The 21,636-nt window shown below is 39.5% G+C and overlaps 1 protein-coding gene across 7 annotated transcripts in view; it reads left to right on the forward strand.

Annotated features, from left to right (window-relative positions):
• The window catches only part of Syne2 (spectrin repeat containing nuclear envelope protein 2), a 329,254-nt gene that overhangs the window by 268,482 nt on the left and 39,136 nt on the right, over positions 1-21,636 (forward strand). For all 7 annotated transcript variants that reach the window (XM_048798469.1, XM_048798471.1, XM_048798472.1 and 4 more), the window contains 10 exons: positions 1,061-1,265; positions 2,515-2,694; positions 3,290-3,418; positions 4,893-5,047; positions 5,159-5,303; positions 6,254-6,348; positions 7,504-7,738; positions 10,063-10,257; positions 13,092-13,217; positions 19,778-19,933. In XM_048798469.1, the coding sequence (XP_048654426.1) occupies positions 1,061-1,265; positions 2,515-2,694; positions 3,290-3,418; positions 4,893-5,047; positions 5,159-5,303; positions 6,254-6,348; positions 7,504-7,738; positions 10,063-10,257; positions 13,092-13,217; positions 19,778-19,933 (1,621 nt within the window). The remainder of the gene's footprint in view (positions 1-1,060; positions 1,266-2,514; positions 2,695-3,289; positions 3,419-4,892; positions 5,048-5,158; positions 5,304-6,253; positions 6,349-7,503; positions 7,739-10,062; positions 10,258-13,091; positions 13,218-19,777; positions 19,934-21,636) is intronic.

Raw genomic sequence — 21,636 nt, forward strand, 5'->3', positions numbered from 1 at the left:
AACATTGTAAGCTGGAAAAAAAAACATTGTATCTCATGGGGAAGCCGTTTCTGGTGGAAAGGAAGGAATATTTGTGGCTGGAAGGAATTCTTTGAAGAATTGCTGCTTGTGGCATATGAAAGTCTTTCTAAAGTGTGTGGCCCTCATTAATTGCAAGACTTTGGTTTGGGGCATGATATATGAAAGCTAATGTGCTGGAGACAAGGACAAAGAGGTCAAGCCGCCTTGAGGGTCCTTCTCTACTCCTCCTCCACGCAGATGCAGCCACTCCAGTAAATCAACTTTGAACAAGTACTGAACAAAGGAAATCAAACTCTATACCCTGCAGTGATGTCCTCAGGTCTTGATCCAGTCCATATTGGAAAAGGGAGTAAGCAGGAGCATAGAAATATATTCAGCTCCACATAGAGTTATCAGGGCCACCCTCAACATAAGGTAGTACGGTTGCTATTTAAAGAGTCCTGGTCACCACCGCAGGTACAAGTTCAACTTGTACTATTTGCATACCATTTTGTACAGTTGTTTAAAATTACATTTTTCTTATTTTTTATTAATAATGTGAAAATATATTTTTTAAAGTCACATAGGAAATAAACGCAAGATATAGACTGTATATGGAATAAAACAATTCCCATTTACTTTTATAAAAGTGATATTTTACTTATATAATTGGAAAATAAACTTACTTGACATAAACACATTTTAAGACTTGTTTAAAGAAACTCTCTGTGGATTGGAAGTATCTCCCACATGGAGAAGCTTCATCAGGTGTACAATTCAGTGCTTTCTCCCCCTTTGCCTAAGAGACATTCATAATATAGTGGATATTTCTTGCTAATCACCAATGTTGTCACTTTTGTTTAATACTATAGTCAAGTAAATATCCTGATTTGGATCTGTTTATATTGTGGTTTATTAAATGGTGATGCCATTCATTTTAAAAAGCATTTGGCAGTGTCTTATCCACCTACTGTTAACTTCATGGTTGAGTGTGTATATTATACTTTTGCTACAAGAAAAAGGATGGAATGAGGGTCCTGTTGTCACATTGCACTGACAGGTGGACCCAGGTAAACCAAGATCTTGCAGACCAGTTGCAGGAGGCCCAGACTCTGCTCCAGCTCTGGAAAGCTTATCGCAGTGCTCATGTGGAAGCCACGGCAAGGCTGGAGCAGCAGGAAGCCAAATTTCAACAGCTTGCAAACATCAACATGTCTGGAAACAACCTGGCAGAGATCCTGCCAGTGGCCCTGCAGGACATAAAGGTGGGTACAGAGCCCAATGGGAAACCAAAGCCAAGTCAGCCCAGCTGACAGGGCCAGTGAGGGACAGCCTCAACCTTGAAATAAGACAGACCTCAGAGATATCTGTCAAGACAAGTGCCCCGAGGCACCAGGTGCCCAAGCTGACAAGTTGTGTAGCCTGCAGTGAGGCGGAATGTGTGGGGTTGGGAGGAACAGAGCAGCTGGCAGCTCAGAGCAGAGGTTCCGGCAGCAGCCAGGAGGGACCTGGTAGCACCATGTTCTAAGTCAACACTTTGACTCTGGCAGTTAAATCTCTAAAGCAAAAGCCTTATATAAAGTCTGAGATAAAAGCAAAAGTGTGGGCTGGGGTTGTCACTCAGTGGTGAAGCACTTGCTTCTCACTGGGTTTGATCTTAGCACCACAAAAAATAAAGGTATTGTGTCCATCTACAACTAAAAATATTAAAAAAAAAAAAAAAGGAAAAGTGTCTCCCCAGAGTGGGGACATTGAGGAATCTCTTGTTTTAGAAATAATCATGAACTTGGTGCCATGTTAGTATGACTTTTCTGTGGGAGTAGTGATTTTTAGAGGATTTTAAGAGCAGTACAGTCTCCTATGTGGTGTTTTTCATATTAGAGTTATGAAATGTCCTGAAAGTGAATAATTTTTAGTTTTAAACTTAGTGACCAGGTGTATTTTGGATCTTCTGATGTTCAAATCAAAACAAAGTAAATAGTTGAATTAAAGACATAGGAATGCAGCAGAGCCATATTTCTAATCTACTTCTACCTGATTGGTTGTTTTAAAACAAAACAAAAATCCTGAAATTTCAAACACAAAACATCACCAAATGTAGTCCTAAAATCAGCTTGATTGAGATTCTATAGCCTCTGCAAAGTGAGTCCACATTTATGTCAGGAAGTCTGAGGACAAGGGGTCCAGATCACAATGATTCTTGAAATGGTGTGCAATCTCTAAACACACGAGTCTACCCAGTTGGTCTGCAGCTTCCATAAACTAGATCTCTCAACTCTTTTGGACGGTGGTCAGTTTTAGCTGTGAACTGACAAATTTCAGAACAGTTCAGTGAGACACCTCATTTGAAGAGATCTTAGCTTTTTCAGCTACTTAAAAGGAACAGTAACTAAAAGGTAAGCCCACAAGTTCAAGGCAAAAGTTCTTCTAGATTTTTTTTGACGCTGATGGAGTGGCAGGGGCTAGGGACTGATGTGAAAGGAGGGAGAAGTATGATTCCTCTTTCTTCTCCAGGAGCTGAAGCAGGATGTGCAGAAGACAAAAGAAGTCTTTCTCCAAAATTCCATCCTCCTGGACCGATTCCCACAACCTGCAGAGTCCAACGCCTCGGGGCTCTTTTCTGGTCAACTGTATTCCCTCCGGAGAGCTATTTATTTGGAAGAGATGCTGCTTGTGAAAGCAAATGAATTTGAGGTTCATCTTACTTTTCCATTCAAATTGTAGTCGTGGACATTGATGTGCTAATCTCAATCCCTCTTAAGAGTGCTTTTTGGACAGCACGTAAGGGAAGGAGCAGAATGACATCACCCTGTGTGATTTTGGCTTCAATCACATGGGCATGGGAAGATTTTAATGGAATTTGTTAGTTTAAAAATGTGATATTTTATTTAGATTTCCTAGAAGGGTAGTTGAGTCATAGAAGTAGCTGCTGGATGGCCAGTTGCTATATTCTTTATTCGCTTTCTGAAAAGCTTTTAATGTGTGAGCTATATAGAGGCCTTGGAGTGCCAGTCTCAAGTCTCAATAGCAACAAGAAGTAAAACTAGCAGGCCTAAGGGCTGGCTCTCCTCTGTGTGGTCCCCTCAACAGGTGAGCGTTCCCTCTGTGAAGGTCAGACGCACCGGGTGAAAATCTACGGTCTTCAGATTAGTCATCTATGAACTTTTCAGACAGTAATGAGATGCTGGGGGTGGAAAATAACTTGAACTGTTATCCTTCCCCAAGGCTATGCTAAACTCTGTGATATATGCTCATGGAAACTGTTTGTAATGAAAATCTCTCCTTCTAGTTTGTTCTCTCACAGTTTAAGGATTTTGAGGACCGGCTGGAATCTTTAAAAGGCCTCATTATACACGAGGAAGAGAATTTGGATAAACTTTACCAACAAGATAAAGAAGAAAATCCTGGCTTGTTCCTGGTATTGGCAATATTTGTCTTTCCTCAGGGCTTACACTCACCATAGGATGAAAAAAATAAGCTAATTACTGTTGCACTATAGAATCAGTTTCCACCCTAATTAACGCTTGAGCACAGTTATTTGCTAACCATTTATTCCTGCCCTATTTTTTCTAGGGTCTAGAAAAGTAGAACACATGGAGATCTATTTTAGTAATATGTCATAGTAACTTTTCCTAGATTTTCTGTTATCTTGTGGTTCTTATTAATTAACTTATGTGAACCAGAATCAGCTACTGTGATTATTTTTTCTGGTTGGTTGAAGATCAAGTGTAAAACATTCTATCTGAATGGTATGTTTTTTATCAGGAATGGTAACACATGCCTGTAACCCCAGAGTCTTTAGGAGGCTGAGGCAGTAGGATTGCAACTGTGATGCCAGCCTGGCCAACTTAGTGATACCCTGTCTCAAAGTTTAAAAAAGGGAACTGGAGGTGTAACTCAGTGGTAAGCACTTACCTAGCATGCATGAGACCATGGGTTCAATCCCCAATACTGCAAAGAAAGAAAAAATTGTGTATTTTTTTCCTTTTTAAAAATTACCTTAATAAATTTTGTACAGTTAGCATAAGTGAATGAAAGAATTTAGGAATTCTGGATCTTGCAACTCTTAAGGATTGATATTTATAACCTTAGATGAGGAGCAGCAAATGAGGTACCTTATCCAAATTCAAGTCAAATAAAGTTTTATTTGAAGCCAGACATGCCCCTCCATTAACACATCTTCTATGAGACTTTTCATACTGTAAGGGTAGAGTTGAAGAGTTGCTATAGAGATCATATGGCCTACAAAAACCTAAAGCATTTATTTATTTACTTATTTATGGTTTTTGTTTGTTGAGATGGGGTCTTCCTATGTTGCTCAGACTTAGAACTTGTAGCTTCAAGCAGTCTTCCTGCCCCAGGATGCCAAGCAGCTGGGACTCCCGGTGCTCAACACCATGTTCAGTTCAAGCATAAAATATGTATGATCTGGCCCTTTGCAGAAAATGTTCGCTGACCCTGACCTAAACTATTACAGCAGAGTTCTATGGTGATAATATGGATATTGTGAGACATGTTTGCTTAACATATTATTGACCTACTTACAGGCTGTACCTAGAATATCTTTTTATAGATAAAATGTTAATGAATTTGCTTTCTTGTGATTTTATATTCTATCAAAATATGGGAATAATATTTTCTTAAAGTGTGGTTTAAGTTATCATACTTTGCTGGGGGTATATTTTGTTTGAGCCTATTTTCAGTCTTGCTCAGACAAAAAATTGATTTCCCTTCCTACTTCCTGGGCTATTTCAATGTCTAGCTAATTAACTGTGGGCAAGTCATTTACCTGTTCAGGCCCCAGTTTTCCCTCGTCTTTAAGATAAGGAGGCCATTTCATCATCTAAGTATTCTTATTGGCATCCAAAAATCTAGTCTTTATTTTTTCATAGAATCATGTGCTAGCATTGATAGCCCAGTCTCCTGACATTGAACGTCTGAATGAAGACAGCCTCATGCTCCCACTCAGTGACATGCCCCTGAAGACATTACAGAATATGAACCGGCAATGGATTCGCGCCACTGCCACAGCGCTGGACCGCTGCAGGTCAGAACATCCCATCTGTGCCATTGTTCCAATTCGGGTAAAATGAACAGCTCAAGTTTGGGAAAGTCGTCATCACGTGGTACTGTTTTGTTTCTTTTTAAACCTTTGTAGCGAGCTGCAGGAAAGTGGGTTAAATGAAAATTTTCTTCATTGTTGTGAAAAGTGGGTCCAACTTTTGGAAAAGATAGAAGAGACGCTCAAAGCGAATATTGCCAACAGCCTCCCTGCTCTCCTGGAACAGCAGAAAGCTTATGAGGTAAACCTGTGCTCTCTGGAGCAGGAGTCTGGGAAAGATAGTTCCAAATACAATAAGTACCTATCACTCTCTAACTACAGAGTGTACATCTTTAAGCAAATTCAGTAATTAACTGATCATTTGTAAACTTCTCACACATTTCATATGTTTTAACATTTTGTTACAATGTTTTATAAGTGACAGCACTCCTAGATTTCCTGCAGTGCATGGAAGCTTCTAGCATAACTTTGCTTCTACAGAATACAAATATACCCATCAAATAATATACCAAGAGCATATTAAATTACTTCAGCTCATTTTTGCATTTTCACTAATTCGCTATAGGAGTGAAGTACCCTGTGCAGTAATAATTGCAACGTTTAGTAGTTCACAGAAGTATTCCCCCTTGCTATACTGATGTATATTCAAAATCCTCCTGGTGGCAAATCCTGCAAAGTGTGCCTGATTATTTCACTGTTACTTTTTAACATAACTGATTTTAGTCTATATTGTTACTAAGATCATCCAATGGAGCCTGGCAGGATGGCGCTCACACATCTGAAATCCCAGCAACTTGGGAGGCTGACACAGGAGGATCACAACTTTAAGGCCAGCCTCAGCAACTTAGCGAGACCCTGTCTCAAAATAAAAATTGAAAAAGGCTGGGGGGTGTGCCTCAGTGGTAAAGCACCCTTAGATTAAAACCCAGTACAAAAAAAAATCCAATGGAAATGAGCATTTAGGCATAATTATGATTAGACCTATTTGCTCTAGGGAAATGTTGGGGTGATAGTTGAGCATTTCCAGTTGAACTCAAATAACTTGAAAACAAATCATTTCTATATCCCCTGCCATCATAGATTTTAATAAGAAATTTGTAGCGGGAAGCTATGTTATAGTTGTAAAAGAAGGGCTCTCCACATTCATAAAAACGAATTCTAGCTGAGAATGTTATGTTTTGACCCATACAGATGTTAGAAGCTGAAGTTTCTATAAACCAGACAATTGCTGATTCTTATGTCACCCAGTCCCTACAACTCCTGGACACAACAGAAATAGAGAAGAGGTAAGCCCTCTAGGACTTACAGAAATAATGCAGTTGATTGAGACAGACCTCTGACATGCAGATCTATCTTTCTTCCTTTCTCTCTCTCTCTCTCTCTCTCTCTCTCTCTCTCTCTCTCTCTCTCTTTTCTTTTTTTTTTTTTTTGTGCACTGACCAAGTCAGAGTAATTAATTTTCCATCTCCTCACCCTTTCTTTATAATTAGAACCCCCAAACACCTCTCTTCCAGTTCTTCTTAAAATATGAAGAAGGTTGTGACTCATAGTCACCCACTTTGCTACAGAAAACTAGAACTTACTTCTTTTAACTGCCAGCACATTATTCTGCCCGTGTCCATGCCCTGAAGCCAGGTTAGCTGATAGATCATTATGAGTCCAATCTTCTGGCAGTACATTAGGACAGGGTCTTGCTGTGTGGCCATAAAAACACCGGTGGCTCTTTTCCCTATGGTAGATGGATGGGGTCAGTAGCACAGAAGCTTTTGAAAATACCCATTCCCCAGGTATAGTAAATTTTAATCCAGAATGGTTCTTCTGTAATATGTTTCATCACCCTCATGATGGTTTGTTATTTCAAAATAAGTTTTTAAATGCTTCTGTTCCTAATAAGAAACCATGTCATAGTTGTTAAAGAAGGGACTTCTCTCCAGGCTGACCGCCTGGGGTTAGGGCCAGTGCTGGTCTAGCTGAGCAGAGCCCCCATGGCCAGTCTGCTGACCATAACTGAACTCTTCCTGTAGCTGGCTCACGTGGCAGGCTCTTTATTCTTAAAATTTAAGAACAATTTCCAGTAATCAGTAACACCACAAGGTACCTGCCTGTTCATTTGTTTCCTTTCGATGCCAACTCCAAGATTTCTAGGCAGCATGTGGCATAATATATGTTAACACTGCTCAGTTTGTTTAAGGAAATAGTTGTGTATGCTGGCAAAACACCAATTATATGCAAATTATCTTCTGCTAAACACTTTTTGCCAACCACACATTGCCTCTTCCAAAGCTTCCCCTTAGGTTTAAGTGGAATGGGTCTCAAATTTTAACAAGTTGTTTGATGCAAATTGTACATACAAATAGCAAATCTGAGTTTCTATGACTCACTGACAGTTATTCTTTCTTGTGTGATCATGTCAAGAATCTCTAACCATCTATTTTTCCCAGACCAGAATTTGTTTTGGAATTCTCAAATCTGACGGACCACTGGCAGAGTGCTGCCCAAGGCATTCGGCAGAGGAAGAGTGACATTGACCAGCTGGTGAGGCAGTGGCTATACTTCACCTCCTCCATGGAGGACTTGTTCCGCTTCCTCACCAACACTAGCCACATGCTGTCCGCAGTAAAGGATCAGGATTGCTACAGCCTCTACCAAATCAGAAGTCTGATCCATGAGCTAAAGGTAATGCATGCAGCAGCAGTGTGAGAAGCATGAGGTAGTCAGCATTTGCTAAATGTTCATTCACCTAAAGTTTTGTATTTTCTCCAATGTCACAGTCCAAGTGTGCTCTGCTCGATGGGAAGCCAGCTGGATGTAGTCACCACAGTCTACCGCCTGGTCTAGCCTTATAGGATTAGACTCCAATATACCTGTTCATCTAGAATAGCAAGGCTCATCCAGGGGCAGTGGTACATACCTATAGTCCCAGCGATTTGGGAGGCTGAAGTAGGAGGACCTCAAGTTCAAAGCCAGCCTTACCAACTTTGCAAGGACCTAAGCAACTTAATTGGACTCTTCCTCAAATTAAGAAATAAAAATGGCTGAGAATGTGCTTTAGAGGTAGAGCACCCTTGGGTTTAATCTTCAGCACCAAAAAACAGTAATAATAACCATAGAAATAGAAGGCTTTCTTGGGCCATGGGATGAAGCTGGAAGCAAAGATGAGTGGATAGTGCCTGACACAGTGGCACACACCTGTTATCTGAGCAACTAGGGAGGCTGAGGCAGGAGTATTGCAAGTTCAAGGCCAGCCTAGACAACTTAGTGAGATCCTATCTCAAAATAGAAAATAAAAAGGGCCAGGGATATAGCTCAGTGGTAGAGTGCCCCTGGTTCCATCCCTAGTACAGGGGTAGGTGTGGGAGATGGGTTAGAGCCAAACTCAGAAGTTACACATGTCCCATCTGCCATATTCTATTAATCAAGGCCATTAGACACACCCACACAGGTTCAAGAGGAGGGGACAAAGGAACCACCATGTGATGAACAGTGGCAAGGTTCCAAAAGAACTTGTGGGACTGAGAGTGTTGTGATTATTTTATGAGAAAAAAACAGTTTGCCATACCAGTTGGAAGCTGTTCCTGTAGTCTTGGAGAGTTGTTATGATAGCTAAGACAAGAGCCATCTGAGTGGAGATTTTTTTTTTTAAGGGCTATTTTTGTAGATAGAGTTTACAAAATTCACTAACAGTTTGAATGTGGCAAGTAAAGAAAAATGCAGTCCAGGATGACTCTGGTTTGGGGCTGGAGACCAAGCCAGGGAAGAGGAAGACCAGGTGGCTGAGTGGCTGGAAGATGCGGGGGGACTGGGTGTGTTCCTGGAGTCAGTTTCTCTTATTTCCTCTGCTCCTTTGGGTTCGAATGATCTCAAGTCTTCCCAGAAACACCTTTGTACGTAAATCAGTGCTCATTGTTGTTTATCAGCTTCTGTCTTGGAATTGTCTACTTTATGTCCTAGATGAGAAATTTGAAGATGATGGAAGTCATATTTGGAAAGATAAAAGCTATTGAAATTTTTCCCATGAAAGCAAATTCTTTCAGAACCATGAATCAATTAAAAATTTTTACTTCATTTTTGTATTTATAAATAGCTAATTTACATCTTCATTAAAGAAAAGCCTTTGTGATGTTCAGGTAGAATTGTTTTAAAGTGTCCTTTTAGTGCATTAATATACATGTATATTAATATACATGTTTGTATAATAATTTGAAGGGTTTTTTTTAACCTCTTTTATTCTGTCCTCTTTTACATTTGTTCAGGATGATATGACCATTCTACTCTTCTGGATTGCCATGGTGATAAATAGTACAAATGATAATTTCAGGTCTAATACTAAATCATTTTCTTAATACACTTAGATCCATTTACCTTTATAAGCTTTTATTCTATGAAGCATATATTTTAAACTTCCCTTTCCATCATTACACTAAGAATGTTATCTCTTACTAAACCTTGAAAATTATTTTAAGAACTTCTTCCTTGGTAGTGTGCTGTCTACTCAAAGTAAAACATTAGCTTTGGAAGTGACTAAGAGCCCATGTATACATGTGTAAAGTGCTCGTGCATGCTGCCCGTTCTGACCAGATTTGTTTGGTCTATGTCTAATTTAACATTTAAGAAAAGCTTTCAAGTCAAGCACCACAATGCACACCTATAATCCCAGGTACCCAGAAAGCTGAGACAGGAAAATTGCAAGTTCAAGACCAGCCTCAACAACTTAGTAAGGACCTAAGCACCTTAGTAAGGACCTAAGCAACTTAGTAAGACCCTATCTGAAAATTAAAAAAATAAAAAGGGCTGGGAATGTACTCAGTGGTAAAGTGCCTCTGGGTTCAATCTCTGGTACCAGCAAGAGGAGTGGGGAGTGACAGAGGAAGGGAGAGCAGGAGAGAGGAGGAGGAGAAGGAAGGAAGAAAAGAAGTGCTTTGAAGGAAATCTAGACAAACACATACCATCACATTTGTATCACATCAGTGATTGAAATCAATATTTTTTTTTCTTTTTAGAATAAGGAAATCCATTTTCAGAGATGGCAAACCACCTATGCACTAACCTTGGAAGCTGGGGAGAAATTACTGAACACACCTAACCTGGAAGCAAAAGAGTCCATGAACAAGAGAATCAGACAGCTTCAGAATAACTGGAAGGACACGGAGCTCCATCTAGCACAGATGATTAAGCATCTCCAAAGCATCATAGAGGTAAACCACCATTTATTCATACATTCATGGTGTTCAAGTACTCTATATATGATTTTTATTTGCCGTGTGAAGATGGGAGCGACTCTAGGAAATCTAATATTGTGAGTTTTCCAATGGAACTCAAATTCTACTCACCTGTGAGTTATACTAGTTACTTCATAATAGTAAAATAATAATATAACACCGAAAAAGCTCAGTGACAAGTATATAATTAGTTAAGGCTCTAGTAAGATATTTACATTTTTGAAGTATGAAACAATCATTTTTGGTAGAAATTTAACACACAAAGCTAACATTCCATACAATGGTCTATCCTGGGGTAAAATATATGAAATAAACACAAAAACTGTACTTTTTTTTTTTTTTTGAGTCCTGAGGATTGAACTCGGGCACTCAACTACTGAGCCACATCCCCAGCCTTTTTTTTTTTTTTTTTGTAGTTGTTGCTTTTTTATTTTTAGTTGTAGATCAACATAATTATTTTATTTATTTATTTATGTGGTGCTGAGGATTGAACCCAGTGCCTCACACATGCTAGGAAAGCACTCTACCACTGAGCCACAATCCCAGCCCCTAGCCCTGATTTGTATTTTATTTACAGACAGGGTTTCACCGAGTTGCTTAGTGCCTTGCTTTTCCTGGGGCTGGCTTTGAGCTCATGATCCTCCTGCCTCAGCCTCCCAAACCGCTGGGATTATAGACATGTACCACCACACCTGGCTAACACTACATTTTTCTGATATGATCAGAGAATACTCTTTTCCACATAAGTAAATTTTCCAGATACCAGATAATTTATGACTGTACACTTAAGAATTGAAATGTTCCAGCCGGGCACCGTGGCACATGCCAATAATCCCAAATGGCACAGGAGGCTGAGGCAGGAGGATTGCAAAGTCAGCCTCAGCAATTTAGCAAGGCCCTAAGCCACTTAGCTAGACTCTGTCTCTAAATAAAATATAAAAGGGGCTGGGATGTGATTCAATGGTTAAGTGCTTCTGGGTTCATTCCCTGGTACAAAAAAAAAAAAAAAAAAAAAGAATTGAAATGTTCCCCACCAACCCTTTTCTCTAAGTTGTCCAGGCTGACCCCAATTTGTGTTCATCCTGCCTCAGCCTCTCAAATAACTGCAATTATAGGCATATGCCACCACTCCCTGTTCCAAAATATTTTATTTTGAATCTTTAGTAGGAAAATTGTTGTTTTGCCAAAATACCATGGTATTCTAAAGGACTTGAGCTGATTTGAACCTATGACCCAAAACTTAGATGCTCTTTAAGTTCTGATATAATTTTTATGATTTTTCTTTCTCTTTTCTGAATAGTAAGCTATTTTTTTTTTATTATTCCCATCTCTGAGTTTCCCTACTCCATATGGCCCACTCTCCTCTAATCAGTTGTGTGCATTGATACTAGATAACCAAGCTGGTCAGGGGCACCTTTTCAAATTAAGTATAACTGTGCTGAGTTTGGGCCTAAGCATTTCTCCTGTGAATGAAGTGTCTGAATTTTATGTGGTTATGTGGATTTTATGTGAAATTCATGAGCTAGCAATCTCTGGTTGACCATCTGCTTTATTTGTAAAGCATGATGGTAAGGGAAAATAAAGGTTTGGTGGGAGCAGCTGGGACTCACAGTTCTGCTTCTCTCTTTGCTTTCTTCCTAGTTGAGTACCAGGAAGTAGATGCTGCTAGACAAATGGCCTCCCCTTAGGTGGGAGGGTTCCCTAGATTTGGGTCACCCTGAGTATGTTTAGGTAGCAGTTGTACTGAGAAACGGAATGGTGTTTCATTGTATGTTTGTCTACTTTTACTAACCTAAGAAATAGAAACTTAAACTAAAGAGCCCAGTATAAATACCCTGAACTTGAAAATGCAAGTTTCTATTTGCTCAGTAATGTGAGATCTAAGGAAAAGAGATGGTCAGTACTAGGCTAGGCTTTTAACCCCCTCTCCGTGGGTCAGTCGGTATTCTCTGAGTCTCATTTTAAGTGTGTTAATATTTACCCTGTGTCCTAAGGTCATAACTCCCATGAGTTGCTGAAGTTTGAAAAGCTTTGTAAAACTGCAAAGCACTGTAGAGAAAGTGGCAATCAGGGCAGTAATGAGAACAGAAAAGGGAAGTTGAATGTAAAGGGGTTGCTACAACCAGGCATTGGAAGAAGCAGAGAGCCAGCAGAGGGGTGACATTAGAAAAGAAGACGAGGAAAGGGCTGAGTTTTTTTTTTTTTTTTGCTTGGTGGTGCCATCAACAGCATATGCCTAAGACTGGATGCTAAAAGTTCATCCTTACAGTAGCTTTTTAGATCTAGACTTCTCCAAAACTCAAAAGGAAGGTTAGGTAGATGACAAAGACAAGCAGGGAGGAAGAGAGATTTCAATCCAAATGAGCCACTGGTAAAACTACAAAGGCCATGTCAAGTCATATTGATGTCCCCTCTGCTCCTTTATATCAGTCTACTCAAGACAAGGAACCAGGCTGCAATGTGATTTATAAAAAACACACAAGAACCAGGCATGGTGGTGCACACCTACAATCCCAGAGGCTTGGGAGGCTGAGCCAGGAGGATTGCGAGTTCAAAGCCAGCTTCAGCCACCTAGCGAGGCCCTAAGCAAATCAGCAAGACCCTGTCTCTAAATAAAATTTTAAACAGGGCTGGGGATGTGGCTCAGTGGTTAAAGACCTCTGGGTTCAATCCCTGGTACCAAAACATACACACACACACACACACACACACACAAAGAAAGACTATGTGGATTAAATGAGCTATTTTATTTGTAAAATTGTTTCTTAAGAACCAAGTACTTATCCAATTTAATTACTGTTTTTAAATAGACCTGGGACCGGTGTGAAAAGAAAATCAAGGAGCTGAAAAGCAGGCTGCAAGTTTTAAAAGCACAAAGTAAAGATCCTCTTCCAGAACTTCATGAGGACCTCCACAGAGAAAGAGAGCTGACTAAGGTACTGAAGTCTAACAGTGGTTGGGATAATCATTTAGCTGTTCTCAGAGCTCCTGGGGTGTTTGCTTGACTTTATTTCTATGTTGAAACTAAGTTTCACATCCAGTCAAAGAAGATTTTCCCTATCTTCTAACATCACATTCTGGGCTCTGAAGGTATTAAAATTGGTGATTTTTGCAATCGTCATATGAAGACAAGGAAAATCTATTCTTGGGATCTTAGGGATTTTCTCTTCCAGATCCTCTTTCTGTTGTTGCTCCTCTGTAATATAAGATGTGGCCCCTGGGATTACTTTAAAAGCTATTCCCTTATCAAATGTCCTTGTCTTTGAAATTAGTACAACTGAAGAATTCATTTTTAAAACCAGTATGTTGAGTTTTTTACTCAAGTATAACATTTTCCTAAAATTCTTCTAAACCAAATTGTGCTACTATGCCTAATTGACCACACTGGCAAATATCCACATTCCTGGATATTTTAAGTCTTTGCAGAAGGCAAGGCACAAGCATAGGAATTTGGACCATAAAATTCCCAAGTCAGGAACTTCCTGCATCTCTCTCTCCCCCGCCCCCCACCCTTTGATGCTAGGGATTGAACCCAGGGCCTTGTGCATGCAAGGCAAGTGCTCTACCAACTGAGCTATATCCCCAGCCCCTGCGTCTCTTTCTTCTCTGCAGGTTTGGTGTTTAAAAAATATGGAGTGCCTACCAGAATCAGTGCCTTTTAATGTTTTAAGCTGAAAAAAATAGGCATTAATGGGTTGCCATTTTTGTTTTTGGTACTGGGGATTGAACCCAGGGGCACTTAACCACTAGGTCACATCTCCCGCCCTTTTCATTTTTTATTTTGAGACAGTCTTGCTAAGTTGCTGAGGCTGACCTCAAACTCTCAATCCTCCTGCCTCAGCCTCCAGAGTTGCTGGGATTGCAGGTGTGCACCACCACTTCTGGCATGAGCTGTTTATTACTTGAAACTGTGCCAGAAATAAAGGATCCTCCTTCCATATGACTATTACTCAGCTAAAAATTAAAACATTACCAATACAGTTTAAGCTCCCATGTACTTTCCTGCCTCAAAGGTATCCATCCCAATCCTAATTTTGGCATTTGTCATTCTTATTCATTCCTCTATCATTTTAATACATAGTTGTCCTTCTCAATGAAATACAGAAGTACGGCTCTCTGGGTTTCAATAAGTATATAACATAAATACAGTTTTTTTCCCTTATGATTTTTTTTTAAGTCACCAGTATGATAACTATAGCTCCCTCCTTCTCCCTACTGTATAGTATGAATTTGTGTTTTCCTTCTCCAATCATTAGGGATTGTCAGATTTTTATTTTTAACTTTTGATAGTCTGATAGGTGTGAGATTGCATCTCTTTATAGTTTATTAGCCCATTTTATTTTTTACATTGAGACACTATGTTGTTTAGGGTCTTGCTGAATTGCTGAGGCTGACCTCAAACTTTCAATCCTCCTGTCTCAGCCTCCCAAAATGCTGGGATGACAGGCATGCACCACCATGCCTGACCTATTTATATTTTTACTCATTTTTGTGTTGGGTTATTTATCCTCATCTTATTGATTTGAACAAGCTGCGTTTTTATTCTTTTTTTTGGGGGGGGGGTGATATCAGGGATTGAACTCAAAAGCACTCAACCACTGAGCCACATCCCCAGCCCTATTTTGCATTTTATTTATAGACAGGGTCTCACTGAGTTGCTTAGCACCTTGCTTTTGCTGAGGCTGGCTTTGAACTTGTGATTCTTTCCTCTCAGCCTCCCAAACTGCTGGGATTATAGGCGTGCGCCCCAGCACCCAGCTGCTTTTTTATTCTTAATACACTACTCCTCTGTTGAGTACATGCATTATAAATGTCTTCTTCTGTCAAGGAGCTTGGTTTTCTACTTTTTCTTGTGTCATTGGCTGAACAAAAGATTTTGTGTTATTTTAACTGTAGATGAATTTATTAATATTTTCCTATGTGATTTATGTTCTTTTCTCCTTTGGGAAATCTCTATACTTATGTCATAAAATATATTTCCTTCTGAAAGTTTTCAAATTTTGCTGTATACATTCACCTCTTTATTTGTTGAAGACTTGATTTGGGCATATGTTTTAAGTGAGGATTTATTTTTTCATACATCTGTATTATCCTGGCACCTGTTTATTGAATGGTCCAGTGTTAAAAATCAAATTTACTACATATATGTGTGATTTGTTTTCCACTTCTCTACCATGTTTTATGGTCTATTTCTTTGTATTTAATATCAATCTATCTTGATTGCTGTGTTTTATAATTAAAAAAAAATCTTCATTTTAGGTGAGACGTATACCCACACCTGTTCTTCCCCATTCATATGAATGGATGTCTGTGGGCCTTTGATCTTTCATAGCTTTTTTTGTGTGTGTGAGGTGGATACAGAGTGCTGGGGATCAAATCTAGGGCCCTCAAGCATGCTAAACAAGTACTTCACTACCACTTAGCTATACCCATACCCGCAGCCCTGTCATATGACTTTCAGAAGCAGCTTGTCAAACTGAAAATTTTTGATAAGGGTTTCAATGGAATTGCAATGAGTAAATAGATTAATTTGTAGCAAATAATATCATTTTGCCATTGAGCATTCCTGTTTATGAATATGGCATATTTGTCCCCTTTTTTGCTCATATTTAATGATTTTTCAATAATGTTTTTTAATTTTATTTATGCAGTATTGTATACCTTTTGCTAGATATATTTCTTGGTATTTTTAAAGCTATTAAATACTGCCTTTCTCTATTTTCTGATTTTTTTTTCCTTTTTGAGGTATTGGGGATTGAACCCAGGGCTTCGCATATGATAGGCAAATGCTCTACCACCAAGTTACATTCCCAGTCCCTCCGTGATCATTGATGGAGTGCAGAAATATAATCTTTGTATATTTACCTAATGTTCAACCACCTTATTAAATTTTCTTGTTAATTCCAATAATTAGCCCACATAGTCTTTTGATTCTCTCTAAAGATAATCATTATCTATGAATAATGACAATTTTTTTTTTGTTTCTTTTAATTCTTCTTCTTTTTTTTTTTGTACTGGGGATTGGACTTGGGGGCACTTGACCATTGAGCCACATCCCCAGCCCTATTTCATATTTCATTTAGAGACAGGGTCTCACTGAGTTGCTTGGCATCTCACCATTGCTGAGGCTGGCTTTGAACTTGTGAGCTTCCTCCCAAGCTGGTGGGATTACAGGCATGTGCCACCATGCCCAGCTGTTTCTTCTAATTCTCATATTGTGTTTCTACTTCCTTTCCTAGCCAGTGGCTCTGGAATAATATTGAAGAGAAGCACTGATAGCTGGCTCCTTTGTGTCAGTCCTGATGTTTTAAAAAAAAAAAAAATTTTTTTTTTTGAAATGAGGATTGAACCCAGGGGTGCTCCACCACTGAGCAACATCCCCATCCCTTTTTTTAACATATTATTTAGAGACAGGGTCTTGCTTATTTGCTAAGTGCCTCGATAAGTTGCTGAGGCTGCCTTTGAACTCGCAATCCTCCTGCCTCAGACTCCTTCCTGAGCCACTGGGATTACATGTGGGTGCCACCATGCTCACCAAAAGAAAACAATTCTAATCTTTCACCATTAAGTATATTTGCTGTTCACCCATACTTCTATAAAGTGTATGTATATATATATATATATATATATATACACCTAATTTTCAAAGTTTTTGCCATCTTTACATTAGGTTTAGACCCAAAATGAGAGAACAAATTAGTAACAAATGAAAGAACTCAGAATCACTTTCTTAGTTGATACACAGGAAATTGATTCCATAAAGTCTAGAAACCTGTGCAGAATGGAAAATGAAAACCCTTTTTCCTAAGTACCACACTGCTCATCTTCCAGCAGAATCTTTTCAGTGTCCCTACCTTCAGCATCCTATTTATCAAAGGAAAGAATCAGGCAGAGGCAAAAAGTATTGAATTCATTCAACCCCTGACCATATTCCAAAAAGGTTCCAAATAACCTGAAGCCTGTCTAGGACAGTGTGTGCCATCCCTGACTGTCTCATGGGAGATACATTAGCTACTTGACCACTCTGAGCTTTACTTTCTTCCTCATAAAATTGCATTCTCATTATAGCTACATTTGTTGATGTACAGAATAATTTATATGACCATATACTCGTACACACACACACACACACACACACATACACACACAGTTCGAGCATCTCTGATCCAAATAGCCAAATATACCCCCAAATTGAAAACTTTGAGAGCCATGTTGATGTTTACCAGAGCATTTCAGATTAGGGATGGATATTCAACCAGTAAAGGCTGTGCAAATGTTCCAAAATCCAAATCACTCTAAAGTCTGAGATACTTCTTGGTCTCAAGCATTTTGAATAAGGGATACTCAACCTATATAAGATTTCTTTATAAGTTTTTCATATAGTCTAATCATACTATTATGAAAATTGCTAGATATCTGTGTTTATAAAATTTTAGTCCTAGGAGTGATTTTAATTTTTAAATTATTTTTGAATATGTAATATAGTCACATGGTTTGAAATTCAGAATTTATGCTGGGCGTGGTGGCACACAACTATAATCCCAGCAACTCAGGAGGCAAGTTTAAGGCCAGCCTCAGCAATTTAGGAGACCCTGTTTGAAAGGAAAAAAGGCTGAGGATGTAGCTCAATAATATGTGCCCCTAGGTTCAATCCCTACCGGGGGAGGGGAAAAAGTGAAAGAATCATTAGTTATCATTCCTACATATTAAACTTGCCCCCCAAATATATAAAACTCAACACCAAAAAGTATGTGGAGAAACAGATATAATCATCCATTTGTGACACAATTTGGCAATACTTATTTAAAATCATAGAATTGTCCATATTCAAAAGTCCTATATCTTGAGCTGGGAGTATAGCTCAGTGGTAGAGCCCTTCGTTAGTGTGAAAGAGGCTCTGGGCTCAATTCCCAGCACTACCCAAAGTGTGTGGATTGTGGGGGGGGAGTCCAATCCTTTTTTTTTTTGGTACCAGAGTTTGATCCCAGGGGCACTTAACTACTAAGCCACATCCACAGCCCTTTTCTATGTTTTATTTAGAGACAGGTCTCTCTGAGTTGGTTAGGGCTTCCTTAAATTGCTGAGGATGGCTTTCAACTCCTGATCCTCCAGCCTTAGCCTCCTGAGCCACTGGGTATACCTTTCAATTGTAGGTATCACAAGAATTGATTTAAACCTGGCTGGATAAAAAAACACTTGCCTACTGTGCAGGCATCAGAGCTGGGCCTCTGAGCAGGGGACTGGACAGACTGAGCTTCCTAGCACCCGATTGGGAAACTCAGTGAAGCCCTTTAACTTGGTGAGTGGTGCACCTCAGTGAGTGAGTCGCCCCTTTTATGTTGCGCAAGCCATTTGTGGTGTTCCACTGCAGAATCATGAGTCTAAAACATTTATTCTCTCTGATGAAGGTACCATTTCTTCATCTGCACACAGTCATTAAAAAGAATTCCCCAGGGCATTTTACTAAATGTAATTTTTATTGGTGAGTTAAGAAAGCATGCCAGTGTAACTTCTAGAATTCTAAAAGTCAATCAGAATTAAGACAATTTTATGGTGGCCACCCTTCAGACTGATTTCTGGTGTAAATGACATAGGACCTTCTTTCAGACTCCTAGTGATAGGAATGGAGACCCTTAAAATGTGCCCTGCACAAGAAAAACCTAAAAGACTCTTGAATGGGCTTACTGTTTCCTTTGACCTTCTTTGTGATGAAAGTAATTTTCTTGATTCAATTCTAGAATTCAGAGTTTTAATTTGAAAAACCCTTCATTTTCAGAGATAGATACCGGCTGAAGGTACAGCTCAGTGGTAGAGTGCTTGCCTAGCATGTGTGAGGCCTGGTTTTGATCCCCAGAACCATAAAAATAATAACATAGATATAAAATAAAAGGTAAATAGAGATATAAAGAGTAGAAGTTTCTATGGCCAGAGGAAATTATCTAACTAATCTCTGTCAGTTATTAGCAAAGAATTCATGTTTTCTTCCATTTTATATTCATTTAGAAAGTTAGCCAGAAATAATTTCCTTTGAACAGAAATTGTCATTATTTGACAACAACAGTAAGCAGCAATCTAAAAGCAGGAAATCACACTGTTACCTATCTGTAACAGTTTCCGAATTAAAAATGTGTGCAACATTGTTATTAGACTCCAATATACTGCTCTCTAAATAAGGATAAAGACGTGCATGACTTTAAAATAGGATGCATGATATAAAAATCTGAACTACCTGAGGAATTGAGAAGGAAGGCCAGAGAGAGCATTCCTTTGAGAGAAAGGTGGTGAAGGGCTGGCCAACCAGGACTGCGGAGCCCGCAGGGCTGTTTCTAATTCTGCCGGTCCCTCCCCTTCCCCGGCCTCCCCTCCCCCAGAGTCTAATCAAAGGATTAGCCTACAGGTTTGGAAACAACAGCAGCTTGAGTTGAAGGCTCCCCCCACCAACACACACACACACACACACACACACACACACACACCCTCTTGTGTTTAAATGCAGGAACTAGAGAAGTCTCTGACTAACTGGACTCAGAACTTGCAAGAACTTCACACCATGAAGGGCGACTTAACCCGGCACATTCTCTCGGAGGACGTGATGGTTTTGAAGGAGCAGATAGAGCATTTGCACAGACAATGGGAGGACCTCTGCCTCAGAGTAAGTCAGTCAACTGCAGGGTACGGCTGCTTGGGAGTTGATCGAAATGTCCTGAAGGCCAGACAAAGTAGAAAGGAGGTTAATTTTCATTGAACGAGAGGCCCTTTTTCAGCGGGTCCCCTGGCCGGCTGCTGTTCCTTTAGAAGGCAGCAGCAGGGTTTAACAGATTTGACCCTTTTGTTTCAGCAGACTAAATGCTGCAAGTTTGCTCACTGTCTAAGAGTTTTGTTTTGTTTTGTTTTTAATCACCTTAAGCAGGGAGAATTGCAGCCATGAGCAGATGTGCGGCCTCTGCTCTCTGCTTGGTGTCCCAGCACTTCTAATTTGGTGTATTAGAAGAGGTCTCTCTTACTGCAGTGTCCCTTCAGTGTCTTACTGCAGTGTCCCTTCTGGGCCTAACAGGGGAGTCTCACCTAGTGTCTGCAGGCGTGGGAGTGTTCATTGGAGAACTCTGCATTCACAAGCAATCGCAGATTTATTTCAAGGAGTTAGTTTTTTTAAACTCTCTAAAAGAAGTGTAATCAAAAGCTTGGTCCCTGTCCCCAATGCCAATCAATACCAATTTAATGAGGACACGGTTTTGAGAAAAAGAAAAAAAGGTTTATTGCTTTGCTAGCAAAGAAGAAACACAGGGGACTCTTGTCCCAAAGGCTGTGACCCTCTCGATTTGGAGGGACAGGGTCCTTTTAAAGGAACTCTTCAAAGGTTACATTCCAGGTGTGCTCTGGTAGGGGGTCCCAGGGCGCCCTGTTGGCCTGTTAAGATTTACTTGTTAATTCGGGAGATATTCACTTCCCAGATCCACCGCTGGCATCTCCTTCCTCTAATAGCTGTATTCAGAGGAAATTAAGTAGAGGAAAGAAAGGAGAACACTGTCTCCCCAATATTGTTAGGGAGGGGGAGAGAGGAGAAGTGAGAAAAAAAAAACATTAAAAAAAATCTTAGAGCAATGAGGGCTATATTCAGAGGTGAAGGGGCCACTGTTACAGAAGTGGCCAACTGCTAGGTTCTGTCTCTCAGGGGGGCCCCCTTCTACTTATCAGGAAGGGGACTGTCGTTGGGGTAGTACAGTTTACCATTGTGACAGGAATGGGGTTAAAGTGTTCAAATAGCCTTTAAAGATCTTTGTTTTAAGAACATGTAATTCTAAGGAAAAGAAAATCTTTAATCTCATTTTTTTGTGAATTAAATATCAAAAACTCCTTGATTTTAGTGTTTGATAATCACAATGTGCCCTAATTTCAAATGTTCTTGTAAGTTGTTTTTTTTAAATTTAGGTTTTCTGTAAAAGAATGTTTAGAATATGTGAAAAGTATTTGAAAAGTTAGACACAAAGACTGGGGTCCAGATGTTCTTAATTGTTACCATTATGAAGTCAATCGGGACACTGCTCAAAATGCCAAGAGTTTTAAAAGCTAAGATAAATAGACGCCCTGAGGAATGGAAACCAAAAGCTTGCTTTTTTAAAGTGTAGATTTTCAAGCCTTTTTAACAGGTTAGTCTGGGTAGGAAGTCCAGCATTTGGTATTTTTGCCTCCCTCTGTCTGAAAAGAGCAAGGGTTTTTTTTGTACATAGTAAGAAAATCCCAGAGAGTTCAACCTTCATTTCCTGGTCTATAAAGCAAGGTGTTAAAACTTTGTTAAAAGAACTTAGCCATCTCCTTTTAACTCTTAAGATTTTAAAGATTTTTTTGAAGACCTAA

The sequence above is a fragment of the Marmota marmota genome, unplaced genomic scaffold (assembly GCF_001458135.2).
Source record: "Marmota marmota marmota unplaced genomic scaffold, marMar, whole genome shotgun sequence".
Lineage (NCBI taxonomy): Eukaryota > Metazoa > Chordata > Mammalia > Rodentia > Sciuridae > Marmota > Marmota marmota.